This window comes from Zalophus californianus, chromosome 17 (assembly GCF_009762305.2).
Source record: "Zalophus californianus isolate mZalCal1 chromosome 17, mZalCal1.pri.v2, whole genome shotgun sequence".
Classification (NCBI taxonomy): domain Eukaryota; kingdom Metazoa; phylum Chordata; class Mammalia; order Carnivora; family Otariidae; genus Zalophus; species Zalophus californianus.
In genome coordinates, this window is record NC_045611.1 from 10,237,953 (window position 1) to 10,260,423 (window position 22,471).

Below are 22,471 nucleotides of genomic sequence, written 5' to 3' on the forward strand. Positions count from 1 at the left end.
GGGAGGAGGGTCCCCATTTTGCTCACGAAGAAGGGAAGCCCTAGAAGACTGGCCCACGAAGCCCTTGGTGCATGGCGATAGTCACCAGAGCAGTTCAGAACTGAAGGTCTGATGCATGAGTCACAAGGACAGAGATCTGGTTTTTGATGGTGCGGGATTCTTCCTGGGAGTGAGGGAGTCTGTGTGTGTGTTTCGGATCCCCACGGGTTTCTGATGTTCGGCAAAGGTTAAGAGTGGCCGGCCTCTATCAGTGCTACTCAGATTTTCACAGACACACACATCACATGGGGATCTAAATAAAATGCAGACTCTGATGCTGTGGATTTGGGGTGAGACCTGCATCTGCATGTCTAACAAGCTCCTGGATGGGCTGAAGCTGCAGGGCCGGCAGACCACACTTGCTATCCCAGGGCCCGGATGTCCAGGACCTTCTGAACCAAATGCAAGAAGAGAAAGGGCGGAGGTGTGGAAGGGAAGACAGGGGTGTGTTGGCGGCTAAAATATCAGGTACAAAGATACACACTTTGTGCCGTAAACTTGGAAAGCGAAATTGTGATTGGATGGGCTTGCCGAGTCCCCTGTTATCGCTGGGGCACAGGGGTTCAAGAGCGCCTGGCTCTGGCAGTTCTGAAACAGACCAGGTCTGGCCACTTGCCGCTGACAGAATCCAAAGGGGACGAGTGGTGGGGAAACAAGAAAGGAATTTATTTCAGTGAGGCCAACACCAGGAAGACAGTGGACTCACATCTCAAAGGCTGTCTCCAAAGTGCTGAAAATACTTCCAGGTTTATGTCAGGAAAATGTGCAGCAAAGGTTAGTGGGTATGTGCAGGTGGGCAGTGAAGGTCACGTCTGTCCTTGTCTTGGGATCAGTCACATGGGGTCTTGCTGGCTCAGGGGAGTCACTCTTGCTTGAGGAGGTAGTTTCAGTTTCACCCATGGATGTGTTGCCCCCTGGGGCTTTTGCCTGAGTTAAGAGATAAGCCGGAAAGAACAATGGAATCAATTAGCGTGTACAGACTGAGGTCAAAGTGGAGGGGATAGAAGTCCCGGTTCATTCTTTCTTCGCCATTTAGCAGATGCTGTCGATAACACATGGAGATGACCATGACCACTCTCCCCACTCCGCCACCTATGCTAGTCCTGTTATTTAGCACCTGTGAAACCAGGATGGGATGTCATAGTTTTTCCTGCCCATGCTATGGGTCCCTTGGCGGCCGGGCCGCTATGAAGCAGCCCCCTCCGTCCTGTGTTTGCCGCTGTGTCCCCCTCGTCATAGATGCAGAGGCTCCAGGACGTCACGTGGCTCTGCCCTCAGGCACAAGAGTCCTTATGCATCAAGATTAGTAGTGCAGAGTCTGGAACTGTAGCTAAGGGCACCGCTTCTGAGGGTAGAGAGCTCTGGGTGCCCCAAACGCTGCCTCTTTGGCATAAGGATTATTTTCAGCTGATTGTTTTTAAGAAACAGCAGACATAAGAAAAGCTCTGAAAACCGAGTAGAAGTTACCATTTTACCTTCACAAGGGAAACCTCCATTTGTGGGGTGACTCCCTCTCTGTGCCAGGAATAGGAGGGTGACCAAATCTCTAGCAACTTGTTGGTGCAGAAAGCCAGGACTTAAATCTGCATATCAATCATAGCTCTTTTTTCTGTGCTTTTCCTGGTAACCTTGCATGACTGCCCGTCCTCCGCCCGCATCACCACCTCAACATCTTCTATCTTTCCCAGGAGACAGTATTTATAAGGTGGTGTCTTGGGCCCTTTGGGGGAGTTTCTCAGTCTTCCTGGGTGACTCCCATGTAGAAGGAAGGTATACATGTTATTAAGCCTCTGTTTTTCTCCTGTTAATCTTTTATTACAATGGGGGTCTGAGTCAAGAACCTAGAAGGGTAAAGGGAAAATTATTTTTTCCTTCCCTACGATGCCGGTGCTAGCTTTCCTACTTACTCTCTTAGCCTCAGTTTTGTCTTCTGTAAAATGGAGGTATTTTACAGTATTGTACTGTTTATGGTACATATGAAACATACAGTATTGTAACTGTTTATGGTACATATGAAATAGATAACGCATGTCAATTACTTAGCACGGTGCTAAGGAAGTAGCACACAGGAAGTAGCGATTAAACAGTTGTTGAAAATCACCACGTAAGAAGGGATTGCCTGGAACCATTAATGTTTTCTGTGTGTTTGGCTCTTTAGTCAGGTCTAATAAGGACACGAAAAAACGAATTCCTCATTTCACCATTACCTCAGCTGCTGGCCCAGGAACATAACTACAGCGCACCTGCCGGACACCATCCTCACGTACTGTACAAAAGGACGGCTGAGGAGAAGGTCCAGCATTGCCATGACTACCCGGGCTCCAGCAGGCATTATCCCGGTCACTCCCCAACTCACAGTCCCCATGCATCTCGGAGTCAAGAAAGAGAGCATCACCACCCAAGGTTGCAAAAGCAGCATTTTTGTGGACGACGCAAGAAATGTATGTAAGGAAACTTTTTCTTACTCTGTTCTTATGTGGGCCCTCGACAGGCTTTCTTGAGTGCAGTCAGGTGTGCTGACTCTGCAGGTTAAAATGGGGCTACCCTAAGCACCCCATGAAATTAGTCTTGGAGATGGACCAATATTCATCCCTGTCAGGCAAAAAGTCGGTGATCAGTTCTCAATTCTTCTAGGTTAAACTAGGAAAGATTTTGATATGCTTTTGTTTATTTTAGTCATGGGTCCCTATATTATCTTGGTTTCTGTGCTCCTGAGAAAGGAACCCCGTCTTCCAATAATGAAGGAAATCAGAGATGAATCCTCAGGGGTGGTTGGAATGTTTGTTCCCTTTGAGCTCTTGAAGGATAACTTCACGGGAAATGAGAATATTGGCACCTATGTGGAGGTGGCAGTGAGATACAGGTTTTTGACCCAGGCACACGGTTTGTGACCCAGGCACAACCTTCTGCCCTTTGTAGACCAGCGGCATCTAATGGAAATGCAATGTCAGCCCCACAAGTAGTTTTAAATGTTCCAGTGGCCACATTTAAAAAAAATAAATAAAGATAGGTGAATTAATTTTCATAATATATTTTATTTAACCCGATAAATTATAAAATATCATCTCAATTGATGCAATCAGTATACCAACTTATAAATCGGGTATTTTATATTAAGTTTTGGCAATCTAGTCATTGTTTGACACTTAGAGCACAATTCCAATGTAGACAACAAATTCTCATCAGAAATACTTAATCTGTATTTGGATTTCATAAAATTTAAGGTTAGAAGAGTAGATTTACATATGCATGCTATTCCAAACTTACTTGTTTTTCAATCACCATATCAAGGTTTGCTTTCTTAATTTAAATGGAAATTAATTAAAATTAAAATTAAAACTTCGGTTTCTCCAGTGGCACCAGACATATTCCAAAGGCTCAGTAGCCACGAATGGCAGGTGAGTGCCAAGTCGGACAGAGCAGCCAGATGGTGGTTCTACCCAAGAAGAAGGGGTACTGGTATCCCTGAGCTGTTGATTGGGAGCAATAATGAAATATCATGTTTCTACCATTTTAATTGGTCTTTGGGGCTTGGGGGTATTAACAGAAATATCCTCTTTAAGGACTATCAGTCTAGCACAGATTTATGATAATAGTGATATTAATAATAGTGATGCTGTCCATAGTGACAATGATATGTATTTGATAGATATATCAAAGCTGATCTTTAGAGCAGCCTTATGATTGGTATTATGGGTATTATGCTCTTTTCACTGATAAAGAAACTGAGACTCAGGGTCACTTATCAAAGCGGCCAACTTGAGGTTTTATATCTAACTCTACATAATTTGATCTTTTAATTTCACTCTGTGGAGAGTTATAATGACTTTACTGTTATGTCTGTACTAGTTTTTGAAGTATTGAGATAACTCTTAGTATTACATTTCCAAATGCCCTGTTCTCTCCCAGCAATCCTTGGACTTGTCCCTCCCCATTAACTGAAGGGATCATGCCTGGCCCAACATCCTGCCACTGCCAGGTGTCTTTCTCAAAGGCCATGGCCAATATCCACTCTGTTAAGGTAGTGCCTGCACCTTACCTCTTGTGAAATATTTAATATCATTTTAAATACCACCCCTGACTTATGCCATTTCCCCAAAAACTAACTCAGTATTGGGTCAAAGAGTCCTTATTGAGCACTTATTTAGTGTGATATTCAAGTTTGTGTTGATGAAACAGGGATGTTAGACATGGACAGTGTTTTGTAGGACATATATTTCTAAATTTTATTTAGAAAATAATATATGAAGTGTTATGAATTCAGATGCAAAGAATGTCTTTGCAGTGTTTAGAATAAAATAAAATAAGCATTTTCTGTTTTTAAAGACTATTCAGACAAAAATAATTTTTGTTGACCTGCTGTACTAACTAGATTTGTAGTGTGTGTGTGTGTGTGTGTGTGTGTGTGTGTGTGTGTGTGTGTGTGTGTGTTCCACTTGTTAGGGTATTTTTGAGTTATTGAGTCTATCCGTCTACCAACCTCTTTGAATGAATCTTTCTCTACCACAAACTAGGAGCAAAGCCCCAGGACAAGCACCGAAGTCATCATTTATCAGTACATCTGTCAAGTGTTGGTTACAGACTCTCTCCCTGCCCTGTTTAGATTTCTTTCGATCTCACTCAGATGTTCTCCACTGATAATCCCCTCCAAATGCTCTTATGTTCATTGTAGATGCCCCTAAGCCTCCCACGGAGGATACCTATCTCAGGTTTGATGAGTATGGGAGTGCAGGGCGACCCAGAAGATCAGCTGGAAAATCACAAAAGGGCCTAAATGTGGAAACCCTTGTGGTAGCAGACAAGAAAATGGTGGAAAAGCACGGCAAGGCAAATGTTACCACGTACATTCTCACGGTCATGAACATGGTAAGGGAGTTTGTTAGGACTCCAATACTCTGGATCTCCAGAACAGCCAAAAATCACAGAATATCCTTGTATGGATCGAATAGCAGCTATAGTCACATAATTTTTTTGGAAAAAAGTTGAGTTTTGAGGAAATTGCTTCATACGTTCATATACATATATTCAATTTTGTAAAATTGAAGCCTGCATACTTATAAATCTGCCTGATTAATACACAGAGTTTTGGAAATTTTTAGGTTTTGTTTATTTTCATTTGATTTCAATTGTTCCAACAGGTTTCTAGCCTATTTAAAGATGGGACCATTGGAAGTGACATAAACATTGTTGTGGTGAGCCTCATTCTTCTGGAACAAGAACCTGTAAGTGCCAAACTTCACTTATTTCTTAATACATTCTGCCATTCAGGGGGCGCTTGGGTTAAGCGTCTGCCTTCAGCTCAGGTCATGATCCCAGGGTCCTGGGATCGAGCCCCGCATCATGCTCCCTCCTTGGCGGGGGCCTGCTTCTCCCTCTCCTACTCCCCCTGCTTGTGTTCCCTCTCTCGCTGTGTCTCTCTCTGCCAAATAAATAAATAAAATCCTTAAAAAAATACGTTCTGCCATTCAGGATCTACTTATTGAATACCTACTGTGTACCGATCCATGAACTAGTCGTTAGAAATTCCAGCTTGAAAATAGGCTGACCCTATCCTCAAAGAAAGTACAACCTAAAGGGTTATATATTCAAATAACTAAAACATCACAAAATAATTATATATATATATATGTATACACATATATATAAAATACATGTATCTATACAATGGCATTGATATGATTAAATATGCATATATAGTAAAATATTACATTATATATAAAAATACAAATATTATGTAGGCTTTACAGGGAAGGGGCATTTGATAGTAGATTTAAGGGTCAGTTGGATTTTGCATGTTGGATATGCTGGGTAATTGCAGGTAGATTTAAAAAGATATTTTGAAAACATACTGAAAATAAGTCATCAGAAAATTCTTGTAGTAAACCTGCTGTCTCCCCAACACCATCTTAGGTACTACCAGGAATAAAATAAGGAATATTTAACTGCCCTTGAATTGATTACCTTGAGGTGCAGGACACAGGCATGGAGTAAATCATAAAACCAGAACATATAATAAAGTGTTGATTGCACGGTACTCACTGCTTGGTAGTGTTTTGATGCTGTTTGAAACTGTTTTTTTCTGAGGTGGAGATTACCAAGTTTTTTAAGTCCCCTGTGGCTTCTCCTCTTCATCCATTACCCCAGTAATTAACGTACAAAGCAAGGAGTCAGAGACAAGACAAAAATTAATCTCATCGTCCAGGTGTGTGCAGCTACAGAGGTTAACCTGTCAAATTGTTCTTGGAATTTTAGGAAGGTAGAAAGGAGGGTGTGTGTCATTGGGAGACACTTTTGTCTTTAACCTACCACTTATACTTTGCCCAAGGATATTGAAGCCAGAGGCATCCTAATTCACGGATAATTAAAGACCTACTCTAAAAACCCTCAACTTGACCCAAGTCAATAGTTTTAAGCAAAGATTTGGTAAATAATTATCTTAAAGCTAGGGCCTATCTTACCCCCTCAGAGTCTTATAATTATTTGTTTCTACATCCGTTCAGTGAGCTTTCTTTTTATTGCTTGATGGATGGGTGGATTTTAATCTGTGACGTGGCAAACCCTTTGCTGGAAAGTTTGACATAGGGGTAAATAAGTTGTGGTCACTACCTTCCTCGTGCTGTATTGAAGAAGGCATTGAACTTTATCACTATTAACTTATAATTAGGTTCTAAAAGCTTTAACAGTTTTATAAAGGTGGTACCAGCATGAGATGAACACAGATATTCCTAACTGATGTCAGGTTATTATTTTTGTTTTTTTAGAAATAGAACTAGTCATAAAGTATACTACTAAAACTCTGTAGTTGCTTTAAATATTGTGAGAATTTACCTGAAATAGTTTGAGGGTTTTTTGTTTTTGTTTTTGTTTTTTTTTATCGGTTGTCTCCAACCTTAGCTCAAGTGTTTTCCTCTACTGACCTTTCTCCCTAGAAACATGTTTCTGTGTTTGCTTGTACAAATGGAATAATTCAACGTTCTCACCTCTGACAGATTCACACTCTGATTTGTGTGGGTTTCCCATAGGGAGGATTATTGATCAACCATCATGCAGACCAGTCTCTGAATAGTTTTTGTCAGTGGCAGTCTGCCCTCATTGGAAAGAATGGCAAGAGGCATGACCACGCCATCCTACTCACGGGATTTGACATTTGTTCCTGGAAGAATGAACCATGTGACACTCTAGGTAAGGTATGAATGGGTGCTTCACTCACACCTGTGAAAACACAGTATGGAAACTGTCTACTGGGTGGGTGGTCCTAATGATCCTTAATAAGACCTAATATTTAAATTGTGGAGTAGTTATCTTCAGTGTACCCTGTGGTGAATGTTGTTCTATTTAACTCAAGTCAGGGTGGAATGGTGAGTTCATCTCCTTTATTCATTCTGTATTTTTCTTTATTAACTCTATTGATGATCATTAAGGTGAATTGTTTAACTAGACGAGTTATGATTTATTCCATAAGCACAACTGGGGCAACTGAAGAAAATTTGACTGATCTCCATGGTGCATCACTGTGCCCTTGGGTAGCATAGAAGTGCATCCTTTAGAAAGTTACTTGACCTTTAAAGGACTCAGCTGTTCTACATTTGCACGAGACCATGAGTAAGGACTAAATCTTCCACATCTATACTGTATTTTCTAGTATATTCCATTGCATACAGTAAGAAATCAACAATTTTTTTTGATGAATTAATGCTCCTCTAGCTCAGTGTTGATGGTGGTGGTGGTGCCAGTGATGATATATGCCTACACATTAAGTTTCTCAGATTGTCTCATGGACCACATAGCAGCAAAGTGGATGCAGGCCATCTGCAAGCGTGTATTTAATACTAACGGGGTACATACTCTTATTCTGCATAGGAGGACCCCAAACTGGGAAGAAAGACATTTAACGCTATAATGTGGTTCAAGATAGAATCAAACACTGGCTGGCAAGATTTTATAGCTGCTCTTAGAAGGAAGTAGTCTTTGAAAACAGAAGCATTTGTCACATTCTAGTGAATAGGAAACAATGCATTTAATCTGTTCACATTGTTCAGACCTTTTCATGTTGTCTGCTTCAGAAAAAGACCAGGATGTATGTTCTCTTAGAAAATATACCTTGAGCTTTAATGCTAATAGTGCTGTTAAGTGGACATTTTGCATTGGTTTAATTGAGATAAGGCATATAAATGTCCTGCAGCTTCCTGTTCTGTATGTAAAATGGAAAATATAACACTCATAGTGACTTTACAGGGTTGGGAGGAGGATCTGTTGATGGCAATATCTTTTAAAAGGCAAGAAAATGTTAAATTCTGCATTTATCTGGGCAGGACAGATAATCCTATACCTTTAGTGCTTCCCTGCAAAAAAATTAAGTACATGAATCAATTAAACTGAAATTAATTATGTTAACCAATGAAACTAAAACTGTGCAGAACATTTTGAATCCATAAGAAATGGTCAGGTATCTGTATGTGTGCCCCTTGGACTAACACTTGAAATTGCTCTCTCAATAGGGTTTGCCCCCATCAGTGGAATGTGCAGTAAGTACCGAAGTTGTACCATCAATGAGGACACGGGGCTTGGCCTGGCCTTCACCATCGCTCATGAGTCAGGGCACAAGTGAGTGAGCCCTGGATTCACCACTTTCTATGAAAACCAGTTGGGTGATTCATTGGCATCCCCCTAATGATAATTGTTGGTCTAGTCAGAATAGATAGGCTAAATCTTGGGTAAAGCTCAGAATCGTACCTGACAATAAGGAGAGCTCCCTCAATAAAGGCAAGTCATCGTGGATGTTGCTTTTTTTAAACAACAATGTTTTAGAGCTGCACAGAAATCCATTGTCGGTATAGATGGACTGCAAGTCATCTAACGGACCCCCTGGTCTTTCAGGAATGTCTTCCATGTTCTGCAGTGAAGATCGTTTTAGTTCATTATACCGAGAAAGTAATTGGATAGACGTGTAAATTCCCAGAATGTAATGGCATGTTAATTGTTCAAAGGCTTTTGGTGCACACGCTGGATATTCTTATAGTTGGTGTCATTGCGTGTACTTAGCATTCTCTTCCCTGGTGTTAGTAAATCTTTCTCTTGTGAGAATAGAGTTCGAAATGAGGAATGAGAAAACCTGAGAGTAATGAGCCGAATTTATAAGGCATGAAATCTGGTGCCAATGCAGTTCTGTAGAGGCTTTTCAAAAATCCCTTGAACAGTAGCATCCACATTGGAATCAGCACGCTGCTTAACAAAATGACTGTTTCAAAGCGAAAGCTCTTTGGATAGATGGGTTTAAGAGTGTTGGCGTGTGTGTCTCGTATTCAGCATTTATGTTGAATGCTCATTTTCAGAGCATCTGATTGATTTCTGACTTAAAAATAGAAGCAAAATCATCTCCACAACTATAATTTATATTTGAATATTTTGGTGCTAGTGTCTCTTATGAGCAGATTATCTTCAGGAAATTGGAATCTTGTGTATGTGCACAGCCACTTTCTTAGCAAGGTATGAATGAACCAATTTTATTGTGAACACTGGTACAAAAATGCGTGTTAGGCACAAGGCGCCTTTATACAGAGCAGGAAAGAAATATGAATGTCGAACAGATGCCTAAATGTGTTTTTGGTTTTTTTTTTAACCTATCACCTCCTGACCGTGAACTTCCTTATCACAGTTTCACAACTGGTGGGAAGAAAAAAAAAATGTGGTACTTGAAATAAAAGAATTTGACTATCCCATCATTTTAATTTAGCTTAGCTGTATTGACCAAAAGTTTCTTGTCCTTAAAATATACAGCAGACATACCATTCTTTGATTTTGTGGCCAAGACATAATAGAACAAAGCCCTTAGCATTTTTTAGAATTTTCTATATTAATTTTACAACACTACAGTTGACTGTTTTTTTCTTAAAAAAAAAAAAAGATTTATTATTTTAGAGAGGAGTGTGCAAACAAGGTGAAGGGGCAGAGGAGAGGGAGAGAGAGACTCTCAAGCAGACTCCACGCTGAGCGCAGAGCCCCACGTGGGGCTTGATCTTATGACCCTGAGATCATGACCTGAGCTGAAACCAAGAGTTGGACGCTCAACTGACTGAGCCACCTAGGCTCCCCTACAGTTGACTCTTAAACAACATTGGTTTGAACTATGTGCGTGCAGGTCCACTTAGATGTAGATTTTTTTTTTTTTTTTTTTTTTGGTAAATACTACTTTAAATGTATTTTCCTGGGACTCCTGAGCCTGACTTGGCTCAGATCATGATCCCGGGGTCCTGAGATTGAGCCTCACGTCGGGCTCCCTTCCTCGGTTAGGAGCCTGCTGCTTCTTCTCTCTCTGTTGCTCCCCCTACTTGTGCTCTCTCTCTCTGTCAAATAAATAAATAAAATCTTTTTAAAAAATCACAGATCTGTACCTCTGAAACAAATAATACAATATATGTTAAAAAGACGAAGAAGAAGATAGCAGGAGGGGAAGAATGAAGGGGGGGACATCGGAGGGGGAGACGAACCATGAGAGACTATGGACTCTGAGAAACAAACTGAGGGTTCTAGAGGGGAGGGGGGTGGGAGGATGGGTTAGCCTGGTGATGGGTATTAAAGAGGGCACGTTCTGCGTGGAGCACTGGGTGTTACGCACAAACAATGAATCATGGAACACTACATCAAAAACTAATGATGTATAGTGATTAACATAACAATAAAATTTTTTTTAAAAATTAAAAAAATGTATTTTCCTTATGATTTTCTTAATAACATTTTTTCTCTAGCTTACTTGATTGTAAGAATATAATAGTACATAATACATGTAACATGCAACACATGTATTAATTACCTTTAAGTTATTGGTAAGGCTTCCAGTCAACAGTAGGCTATTAGTAGTTAAGCTTTGGGAGAGATAAAAATTATACTTGAATTTTCAACCGCAGGTGGGGAGGGTCAGTGGCCTTAACCCGTATGGTGTTCAAAGGTCGATTGTATAGAGTAACTCATTTTTTTCTTTGTTTTTTCTTAGAATTGTGATAACTTTGTCTCTCACTTGGGTTCATTGATTTTCAATTTATCTTCTTCCTTTGATTATCATTTGGAAAACGGCTTCACAGAAAACTTTCTGTTTTCTTCTATTTCAGCTTCGGCATGATTCACGATGGGGAAGGCAATCCCTGCAGGAAGGCTGAAGGCAATATCATGTCTCCCACACTGACAGGAAACAATGGGGTGTTTTCCTGGTCTTCGTGTAGCCGGCAGTATCTCAAGAAATTCCTTAGGTAAGACAAAATAAAACGGGTATTCCCGGGGTGGTGACCTCAAACAGTGCTCAACAGCTTTTTAAAATAAATACTCAGTGGCTTGATAATGGTGATAGTGATAGTGATAGTGATAGTGATGATGGGGATGGTGCTGATGCTGGTGCTGATGATGATGATGGTGCTGGTGGTGAGGATGGTGCTGGTGATGATGGTGGTGCTGGTGATGATGATGATGGTGCTGGTGGTGAGGATGGTGAGGATGGTGCTGGTGATGATGGTGGTGGTGGTGATGATGATGATGATGGTGCCGGTGGTGAGGATGGTGAGGTTGGTCCTGGTGATGATGATGATGAAGATGGTGGTGGTGATGATGGTGGTGGTGGTGGTGGTGATGATGAGGATGGTGCTGGTGATGATGATGATGGTGCTGGCGTTGATGATGGTGCTGGTGATGATGGTGGTGGTGGTGGTGCTGGTGATGATGGTAATGGTAATGATATTGTCATCATTACCGCTATTGAAAAAATACATTGAAGGTCTAATACCCATGCTAAATGCTCTGCGAATGTTGCCTCATTCAGTCTTCATGGCAATCCTATTAGGATCCTTAGTCTCTGGTTGAGGAAACTGAGTCTTAGGAAGGTTAATTGTATTGCTTACTGTACTACAGCTGGTAATGTGTAGACATAAGACTCACACTTAGGTCGGATATGACTCCAAGATCTATGCTTATAACTCTCTCCCCTTTATGACCTCCAGAGGTTGCTAGATATACTTTTTACTGTGTTTAAGTATTTTAATCTGATCAATAAATTTGGTCATAAGAGTATTAAAAATGCTAAAGTGGTGTGCATGTTTTATAATGAATGGAATATTGTCTTGCTTACCTATTTTGTTTAAAATAGCCATGAGATCGTTTTATGGCCAGAAGACATCCAAAGGGGATGATAGCTATATAAAATCTGTTTGATAACTCAAAACTACATGTCATTAGTAAAATCGGAGTTAGGAAGGAAGCACTATGTGATTCATATTAAATGATGAACCCAAAGTTGGAACCCTTTGAAGTTTCCTCTAATTTAATTTTTTTAAATTTTTTTTAAAGATTTTATTTATTTATTTGCGAGAGGGAGAATGAGAGATAGAGAGCACGAGAGGGAAGAGGGTCAGAGGGAGAAGCAGACTCCCCGCTGAGCAGGGAGCCTGATGTGGGACTCGATCCCGGGACTCCAGGACCATGGCCTGAGCCGAAGGCAGTCGCTTAACTGACTGAGCCACCCAGGCGCCCTCCTCTAATTTTATTTAGCAACAATATATATTTGACCGTTGTAATTATAATAGCACTCTAGTTGTTATGATATATCTTATGCTATGTTGACTCATAAGAACACTCAAGTTCTAATCCCATTTCCCTTTGACCAAATGTTAGGGAAACTAACAAAATACCTTTGGGAATTGATAACATTGATACTTTTTTCTTAAACTGTACTATTGCCTACGATTTTCAAATGTTTATAGAATTAGTAATACACACAGGCAAAGCTGATTAAATTTAAGATGTTTAACCAAATAATACCCCAAAGAACAGTAAGAAATTGACAAACCTTTTGCTAATGATAAGTTTTATCAAATAGAAGATTGTCTTATTATAATTTTATTATTTGGGGCTTTGAAATTATTTTTTCTATCTCATGTGAGAATAGAATCAATAAATATTATAAATCAGGGTCAACTTAATACAGATTGAATTTCTGTCATTAATATGATACAGTTAAATGTTTTGGGATGATGACAACAACAGTTGACTTTGAATGCTTATTATGTTGGGTTGAGCATATTGCATTTTCTTGTTGCATCTGTTAAACTCTTAATGTAAGTCATTGTCAGTAATGAGGTATCTTAGAGTTGCTCTTGGTCTCATGGTTGATGCGGATTCCCATCTGTCTGCCTCCAAAATCATACTTAACCACCATGCTCTTTTGCCTCTCATTGATCTCATAGTTTAGCTATTTAATTTAAATGGAGAGAAGGTGCTATTTAACAATATCCACCATCCAGACTGATTTTTTTTTTTTTCTTAACACATCCCAGTTGAGCACACTTTGGGGAATTATTCTGTTTATTGCCCCAATGCGTCCTTTCTCCTAATACTTTCAAAAACCTAATTTATTTTTTGCTTGTAAAGATTATTTAAGGTAAAGTACATCTTTGACCACTGCCCCATTATTTATAAAAGGTGCAGCCTGACTTTCAACTCCATGAAGACCGGTACCAGCTCTGTCTAGTTTATTTTGTACCTGTAGCACTTAGCCTGGTGCTCAGCACACAGTAGGCACCCCAATAAAAATCTGTTGAATATGATTGTTGGGGAGAGTTTTCAAATATATTGACCTTTCCCATCTAGCTGGCCAAACCAAACCACTTGGAGAGCTATGACTTCCAGCGCCAGGTGAAATGTTCCGTAGCTGTGTAAATTCCATCTTCTTAGACAGGACAGGACTCACTCTCTGGAAAAAACAAATACCCATTTTAATGTTCAGTATTACCTATATCTTCCGCCATGCTATGCTTTTCTTCATGTGAGTGCATTCAGAGACGTATTGTTTCACGTGGAAAGATCACAGATAAACATAGGAATTAACAAGGCTGTGTTTTCGTGGCAGCACACCTCAGGCTGGCTGTCTGGTGGATGAGCCCAAGCAAACGGGACAGTATAAATATCCGGACAAACTACCAGGACAGATTTATGATGCTGACACACAGTGCAAGTGGCAGTTTGGAGCAAAAGCCAAGTTATGCAGCCTCGGTTTTGTGAAGGTATGTTTGCTTGTGATCTCAAACTTACATTAAGATTCTGCAATGTGTCTGTGTCCCTAACAGAAATCTAAACATTTGGTTTGCGAAGGCCAAGGGTTAGAGTCTGGGTTATCTCTAAAATGTCAGTTGTTTGGCATGATAATTAAGTGGCGATTTTACTGTCAGTGAATTATCCGGGCTTATCCCCCATAGACCATGCCTGGTTTAAATACCATCCAACTGCATCTGTGGGAGAAAATCCCTCCTGGGTAGATGAGGATTTCATCACAAGTAGCAAATCTGGGTAGAGTCACATTTACCTACTTCTCATCATTCTGATTATTATTCTTGTGTTCATATTCCCTTTCCACGTGATATGTTGAAAAAGCATCACCACCTCAAAATCTATACCTATGCCTTTATGGAATATGAAAACTGTTGGCAGCCAACTTTTTTGAGTGTCCAGTCTGCCCTTCAATATTATGAGAAACCTGATGGGAAAAGCAAAGGTCCAGGATGTAGAAATGGGAGAAACATTGAACCAGTTCGTCCAAAACTCCATCACTGACCATCTCAACATCAATACAAAGTGGAGTCGGTTTTAAGTTGTTCTTCCCTACTATCCAGAGAGAGAAAGGTGGAATTCCTAGGTATCTGGAAACTGGGAAATGACAGCGTTTTATAGCTCCTGTCTTCCTGTTCTTCCCCCTTTCTGGCCCTCCCCCTGTCGTTCCTCCTTCCGCTGCAGCCCCGTTGCGGATAACACTGCCCCTCCCACTGCCCCCAGCACTTGCCATGTGAGCCTCTGTTCCACAGAAGACATTTTTTTTTTAAATATTTTATTTATTTATTTGACAGAGAGAGGCACAGCGAGAGAGGGAACACAGGAGGGGGAGTGGGGGAGGGAGAAACAAGCTCTCCGAGGAGCAGGGAGCCCAGTGCAGAGCTTGACCCCAGGACTCTGGGATCAAGACCTGAGCTGAAGGCAGACGCCCAACGACTGAGCCACTTAGGGACCCCGGGGGGCATCTGGGTGGCTCAGTCCGTTAAGCGCCAGACATTTTTTTTTTTTTTTAGAAGGCATCTTCTTAGAGACTTATTTTACTTCTCCTCAGTCTTCAGAAAGAGCTTTTGAAAGGAGTATTATCATTTTTAACGTGGAGCTCAGAGATTGTATATTCCCTTTGCCCAAAGCCTCAAAACCTTTAAACCTGTCCATCACATTGATGTTAAGCTTTCTTTTCTCCAGTTAATAGGAGTGTTTCCTAAGCCTCAGTCACGAACATCAACATTCAGTCATTGATAATTACCTTCATTCTTTGTGCTGTATCTCTATATTGGTTTTTTTAAGATTATTTATTTATTTGAGAGAGAGAGCACGCCCGAGCGGGGAGGCAGAGGCAGAGGGAGAGGGAGAGGGAGAAGCAGGCTCCCCACTGAGCAGGGAGCCCAATGCAGGACTCGATCCCAGAACCCTGAGATCATGACCTGAGCTGAAGGCAGACGCTTAACCGACTGAGCCACCCAAGTGCCCTGTATCTCTGTATTGTTATTCATGTGTTGCTTTTCTAATAAATCAGCTCACTTAAAAATACATGAGTCCAGTCCTAATAACCACCAAATCACAGGTTTTGATATGGGATCACATATTTTTCTAATGCTCTTTAAATGTATGACTATTAGAAAAGTTTACCCACACACCATTCACAATTTTTTTGGTGTATTCTCCATGGTACATGGACCTTACTTTGGCAAATGCTGGTGTATCATGTATACATTAATAAGTGTACACCTGTTTCTAATTGCCTGTTGATGTGCTTGGCAGAAGTCAGTAGACGTTCGCTTTGCAGACAAAGTTTGCCTAACTCTGTCTCCTCTTCCCTTCATTCCTAAAGGTTTCACTAGCTTACGCAGTCACTAATCAAACATTTATTAAGTGCTTACTCTGTGGCAAATGCACAATTGGTAACAAGTTTGATTTTCTTTAGAAATATAAAGGAAGTTTTAAAAATTACTATGATGCCTTCAGGATCAGACATTCATCAAACGTGTACGGTGCCTGTTCCGTGTCCGACAGTGTGTAGGGCTCAAACAGCCACTCTTCGGTGACAGATATTTTTCTGGAACCATACCATATTTTCGAGAGACAGCACCTCAGTCTGATGGTCTTCCTTGGGGAGTGGAGCAAAGGGAAGTGGGAACTGCAGACTAGAAGACTGGCTAGAATGAGGGAGGCACAGGGATGGGAATCCCTGAGCGGTGGGGAGATTTGCTTAAGGAAGAGGTTTGAGATGACCATGAGGTAAGACAGGGAAGTTGATAGATCCCGAATGCAGAATGTTTCCCCCCACAGCTTAGGGGGCGGAAGATACCTGTTTTTAACCAACCATGGCATTACCGCTGAGAATCACAGATAGTTCTTGCCTGGCCCTACGGGGGAGGGGTTTCCTAAACAAGCAAACCTCCCATTTGCCCTGCTGGTCTGGACAGTGTAGACCTGTCTCTGGCAGCACAGGGAAAGGATGGTGTTTGTTTTCACAGTCTTCACTGTCCTGTCATTGCTTTCCCTTACAAACCTATTCTCCTCCACTGCCTACTTTTTTTGAACTTTATGCCTCCTGGAAAGGCAGTTTTTGCATAATAGTTAGAAGAGCAAAAAAAAAAAAAAAAAAGAAAAGAAAGAATTCTCAAGTGTCTTTGAAACCAGCGATGCAATTGATCATCAGCATCCCTGGAACTTGTTATAAATGCAAATGATCAGGGCTCATCCCACCCTAAAGAATAAGAAGATTTGGGGGTAGGACTTGGCAATGCTTGAACAGGGGCTCTAGGTGATATTTGGATGCATGCTCAGGGTTGGGAATTGTTGAATTAGGCTTCTTCAGTTTTACACGCATGCGTGTACACACACACACACACACACACACACCCCGTCTGACTTTTGGAGTTAGGTAGATCTGGGTTTAAAACCTTAATCCACCACGTCCTAGAACCCTGAGCAAATGGCTGAACCTCCCTCGGCTTTTGTGGCTTCCTCTAGCTGTAAGGTGAGGATATGGACAGTTCTTCCCTGGTAATTGTGAGGGTGCAGCTCCTGGGACGGCGGCACCCCTCAGTGAACACCCAGGCTTTCCTCTCTGCTCTCGCCCTCCTGTCTCCAGCAGCGTGGCCATCCAAGGCTCCTCTCTCCCCGTGGCTTCCTTGCCCAAGGCCCTGAGCTCGGGAAGACTCTGGTCAGTGTTTCCGAAGCCCCTTATTTTACTAAGTTAGCAGCAAGCAGCCCATACTCTGTTACCTCAGCAGCCGGCAGTTACTCTCAGGTAGCAGAAGCTCCGTAGATGTTCATTTACAGATGCACCAAGAGGGCTTGAAGCAGAATAGGAATTACGGGGAAGGCATTTGAATTCTAGTAAATATGTTCACGCCCATCACCTCAGAGAACACTTCCTTCAAAAGAAAAGGCACGTCAGAAATAGTAGGATGGGCATGTATTTCTTCTTTCAAGAATCTGACATTGCAATGCGTAAAGGACGTCAAAAAATACAAAGTTCTAGAAAATAAGTCAAGGACATGCAATGTACAGCATGGTGACTATAGTTAGTACTCTATTGCATCTTTGAAAGTTGCGGGGGGTAGATCTTAATAGTCCTCATCACAAGAAAAAAATTGTAACAGTGTATGGAGACAGATGTTAACTGGATTTATTGTGCTGATCTTTTGTAATATATACAAATATTGAATCATTATGTTGTATACCCAAAATTAATACAGTGTTACCTGTCAGTTCTATCTCGGTTTTAAATACTATTTAAAAAAAAAAAGAACTTGACATTGGGATAAAAGAAGGGGGAATAAGGAGAAACTTCCTAGTATCTAAATCTAAATGTAATCAGTAAATTGTACCTACTTTGCAATCTACTAAATATTCTACATCAGGTTTCAACTCTTACTAACTTCCCCCATGGATTTATGTTCCAACTGTGTTGATGTCCTTGTATTTTCTCATACCGTCCCTTCTTTCATGTCTACAAGCCTTTGTAGACATGCTTCCCACCCTAGAATGCTGCCTGGTCACGCATGTGACAAATACCTAATCATCTTTTACTGTTGTCGGAGATTCAGTGCAAGTGGTACCTCCTCATTTCCCCCAAGGAGATTTAAACATTCCTTTCACCCGGTCTCCATCTGCACCCTCTGTGGACCATCATAAACTTGTGGTACCGTATTATAACTGACCAGGTGTGCCTCTTGCCTCAGTGGATGGCAAATACATAGCGTGTACCTGCCGTGGTGGTAGAGACCCAGGAATCATGTACTGAATTTACATGGTAACTAAAACTAACATTGCTTTAGCACTCCCATTTTCATCAAGTGGAGGATTTTGCCTCTGTTCCCTTCTCATCCCTCCTCAAGGAAGGGAGAGAGAGACAGAGGAGTCAAGGAGGACTCTAGGATTTTTGGCCTGAGCATCCAGAAGTACGGAGGTGTCATAACATGAGCTGGAAGAGGCTGAACAGGTTTGGGGGGACAGATGGGGAATTTTGTTTGGGATGTGTTCGGTGCTTTATAAAATTCAATTTGCAGAAACCATTAACATTTTTAGCACGTTGGGTTTTGCTTGGAGGGGCGTCCTTCAGAATCTTGGGAACACAACAGGACAACATGATCAACAAGTGATAGGACAGAGTAATGCCTGGTATCGAGACTCTCCTTAAAAATCACATGCAGGCAACATGAGACCTTGGAGTCTCTGTGGTTATTTCTTTTTCCCTTAAATTATGACTTCAGTCTAGGGAATTATAGATAAGGAAAAGTTAGTCGAATATGTTGGAAGAAAAAAAGAGGGAAGAGCAAGCAAAAAAGTACAAACTCTCATTTCTGTTTACTTTGCAAGGGAGCTTTCTCAGAAGACTCTCATGGTCGTCAAAGCATGTAGTTGGCTATAATTATGTTTGACTTATGTACTTCACCACAAAAGAAATAACATGTTCATACAGCCTGTCTGATTTCACTCTGGAATCCTGCGTTTTTGTGTTTTGCCTCATTTTCCCAGTCTTCTCCAGCTGCCCCTTCTCCTTCACCCTGTGGCTTGGCATTGGCTATGGAATCCAGGTCTCCTTTGCTTGGGTCTGCCCCAGGGTCATTTTCAGTGGCTGCCACATAGGCGACGGGTGTGGGTTATGGCTGCTCGCTGGCTGTCAGGAGGGAAACAGTTTAATCCTGAAAGCCTTTCTAACTGTGGCTAGGTTTTAATGGTTGCCTCTCCTTTCTCCATCTTGATGTCGACTGTCTTTTTCCACATTAAGTTGTTCCCCTCAGGCCCAGGGTGATACATGGAGGAGAGCACACAGAGATGATGCAGCTGATTCACTTGTTGGCAGGCTGCCTCGTGCTTTCTACTAATGTCAGTGGCAGGTCCATGTCTATGGGAAACACTGAAATATTGTGTCTTAGGAGCTGTTTTGAGATTTGAAAATGGTGATTTTTCAAATGATGGCATGTGTGGTACATGTCTGGGGCCATGGGTGGGTTGTAGTCCCCAGCAGCGTCCTGAACATCCTTCCATTTTGTGGGGGGGACGGACTTTATGGTTTACACGATCGGGCTCCCTGCACATCTCTCTGGTTTCCATGTATTTCCTCTTCCTGGTTCTGTGGAAAACTTTCTTTGTGAAATAACTCCTGAGCATGTTCTTGCCATATTGTGTCACTGTGAAATCTACATCAACCGGAAGGTTTGGGGAATTGGGTGTCCAGTTCGTGGAATTTTCAGGGCCACACCAAGTGACCACAAAAGTCATTTTGTTTCCTCCCTTGCTGTTAATGTTTTCCCCCAAATTGTACGCGTTCACACATCTATCCCAGTAAACAGAATGTGGCAAACAAAATGGAATGATTTTGACATTTCATGATTTTGACATTCTCTTGATGACATAATTCTGAGAGGCAACTGCCGCTGTTTGAGCTGGAAGGAATCTGGTTCGGTCCCCTCACTTTGTAGATGGGTAACTGAGGCCCAGAGAGGTTGAGAGCTTTCCAACTTCCTTTAATGGCAAATCCAGGTCCAGAGAGCAGTGGTCAAGGACTCTGGCTGGAATCAGGCCAGTGTGAGTCCTGCCTTTGCCACTTACCAGCTGTGTGTGACTTGGCGGCTTTGAAAATGTCAATCGCTTGCTCAGTCCCATCATCTAAATTAGTTAGTATGGGGAATTAGTTTAGTGTCCAACACTAAATGGGGTTAGTAACAGTACTAGTTTCCTATGGCTGCTCTAACTTTCCATGAACTTGGTGACTTAATATACAAATTTATTTTTTTACAGTTCTGGAGGTACACATCTGGAATGAGTCTCACTGGGCTAAGATCAAGTGTTGGCAGGGTTGTGTCCCTTCTGGAGGCTCCAGAAGAGAAGCCATTTTCTTGCCTTCTCCAGCTTCTAGAAGCCTCCTACGTTCCTTGGCTCATGGCCCCTTCCCCCATCTTCAAAGCAGCAATATCCCCCTTAGTCCTCCTCACACTGTCCTTTCTCTGGTTCTCTTCTGTCTTCCTCTGCCCTATTTAAGGCCCCTCGTGATTATCTTGGGCCCATCTGGAAAATTAAGATAGTTTCCCCATCTCAAGATCAACTGATGAGCAGCCTTAATTACATCTGCAATTTTAATTCTCCTTTGCTATGTAACTGCACAAAGTTACAGGTGTCAGTGATTTGGATGTGGTCGTTTTGGGGTGGGGGGACAGGATTCTGCCTACCACAGTCTAGTGTGGGAGTTAAACTCTTCCATGGTGTAAGAATTGTCCAAATGCTTGAAAATTACTAAAGAAGAGGAAGGTGATGATGATGATCATTCACACCATTTATCCTTGAGAACCAACTGGAGAGGCAAGAGCTACTTTTATCACTGCTTGCACAGGGGAGAAAACTGCACATCAGAGACTTCTAGAACGTGTCCGTCCACAGGGCGTGGAACCCGGAATTCTGGAGCAAGGATCTGAATCCAGTGTGCTCGATTCCAGTCTTGGCCTCTCCTGCTTCACTGGTGGTGGTGTTGGTGGTGATTATTACAAACCAGGTCTCTTAGTTTCAAGCCCAATGGTCCTGAAATGAACTACTACGACCTCCCCATCAAGATACAATATTGTGTACAAAAGCTTTGGATATTTTCATTTTTACTCTATCAACACCCTCACCAGCTGCTTCTTTCCTTTCAGGACATTTGCAAGTCTCTTTGGTGCCATCGAGTGGGCCACAGGTGTGAGACCAAGTTTATGCCTGCAGCGGAAGGGACCGTTTGTGGCTTGAGTATGGTAAACTGCATACGTGTTAGTTTTTAGTTCTGGAAACACGATAACGCATAGAAACAAACCATCGTACAAACTATTTGTACTGGGACCTCAGAATGGAATGCCTTGGCCGCATACATTTTCTGACTTGTCTTTAAATCCACCAGCATTATGTAGCAGCTATTATAAAAGCTCAATGCTAATATCACCCAGTTGGCTCAATTGTTTATGATGATTTTTTTTCTGACTTTGGTTTCCATTTTTAGATGAAATATTTCAACAAGGTGGAAGGTTTCATTGTATACTGTTTGCCTTTTAAACTTGATTTAGTATAGAGAAGCTACAGGGAGCAGATGTCCCCTTTAGTAGCAAAGGAAGGACTGTCCCCCCCCATACGAGGCTTCTACTTCTCACCTCACAGGACCCATCACTGAGTTTCTGACGTGCTCAGTGGAGTCCCATCACTTAGAGGGACTCCTAGCAAAGGGTAAGCTGGATCACTCACTGTCGGTTGTACCAGAAAGCCGTTAGCCAGCAAGTGTGGTCAGCACTCAGAACCATCTCCAGTATTGGAAGATATCTGTGTTTTGAATGAAGAACATTCATAGTTTCTGGGTTTTTTTCTCCTTTCTTAGTAGCATCTGGAGGGAGAGGTGCACTTGATATAGCAGTAAATGACCCAGATTTGGTGCATTCCTTTGGAAAATCATGATCAAGAGCTATGAAAGAGGGGAGCGTGGAGATGCTCCAGGATCTCTGATCTCTGCTTCTGGCTCTCTCGAGGCAGCATGAGCCGGTAGAGAAGACTTAGTCATTTAAAGTGAATTCAATTGCACAATAACTTACTGACTGCTAGATATCAGAGACAGGAGGCTCTGGGGATACAAGGATGAATAAAATTCAGTTTTATCTCTTCAAGAACTCCCAGTCCAGTGGGGAAACCTGTGCAGAAGCCAATAACACGGACTTTCTTTTTAAACAGACCTCCTTTAAGCCCCGAGTTGCTGTCGATGCCCGGGATTAGGTGTGCACTTATTAGAATGAAATACAGTGAGTGGGTATACCAAGATGGATGCTGGGATGTGATTTTTTTTTAACTCTTTGATTTTAAAGAAAATAAATTTTTTAACTCT

The 22,471-nt window shown here is 41.7% G+C and overlaps 1 protein-coding gene across 1 annotated transcript in view; it reads left to right on the top strand.

Moving 5' to 3' along the window:
* The first annotated feature begins 346 nt into the window (after nucleotides 1-346).
* The window catches only part of ADAMTS18 (ADAM metallopeptidase with thrombospondin type 1 motif 18), a 77,605-nt gene continuing 55,480 nt past the window's right edge, over nucleotides 347-22,471 (top strand). The window contains exons 1-10 of the mRNA XM_027617410.2: nucleotides 347-463; nucleotides 1,279-1,390; nucleotides 2,212-2,484; nucleotides 4,712-4,905; nucleotides 5,178-5,261; nucleotides 7,062-7,221; nucleotides 8,538-8,643; nucleotides 11,145-11,282; nucleotides 13,928-14,081; nucleotides 21,267-21,362. Of these exons, the coding sequence (XP_027473211.1) occupies nucleotides 347-463; nucleotides 1,279-1,390; nucleotides 2,212-2,484; nucleotides 4,712-4,905; nucleotides 5,178-5,261; nucleotides 7,062-7,221; nucleotides 8,538-8,643; nucleotides 11,145-11,282; nucleotides 13,928-14,081; nucleotides 21,267-21,362 (1,434 nt within the window). The remainder of the gene's footprint in view (nucleotides 464-1,278; nucleotides 1,391-2,211; nucleotides 2,485-4,711; nucleotides 4,906-5,177; nucleotides 5,262-7,061; nucleotides 7,222-8,537; nucleotides 8,644-11,144; nucleotides 11,283-13,927; nucleotides 14,082-21,266; nucleotides 21,363-22,471) is intronic.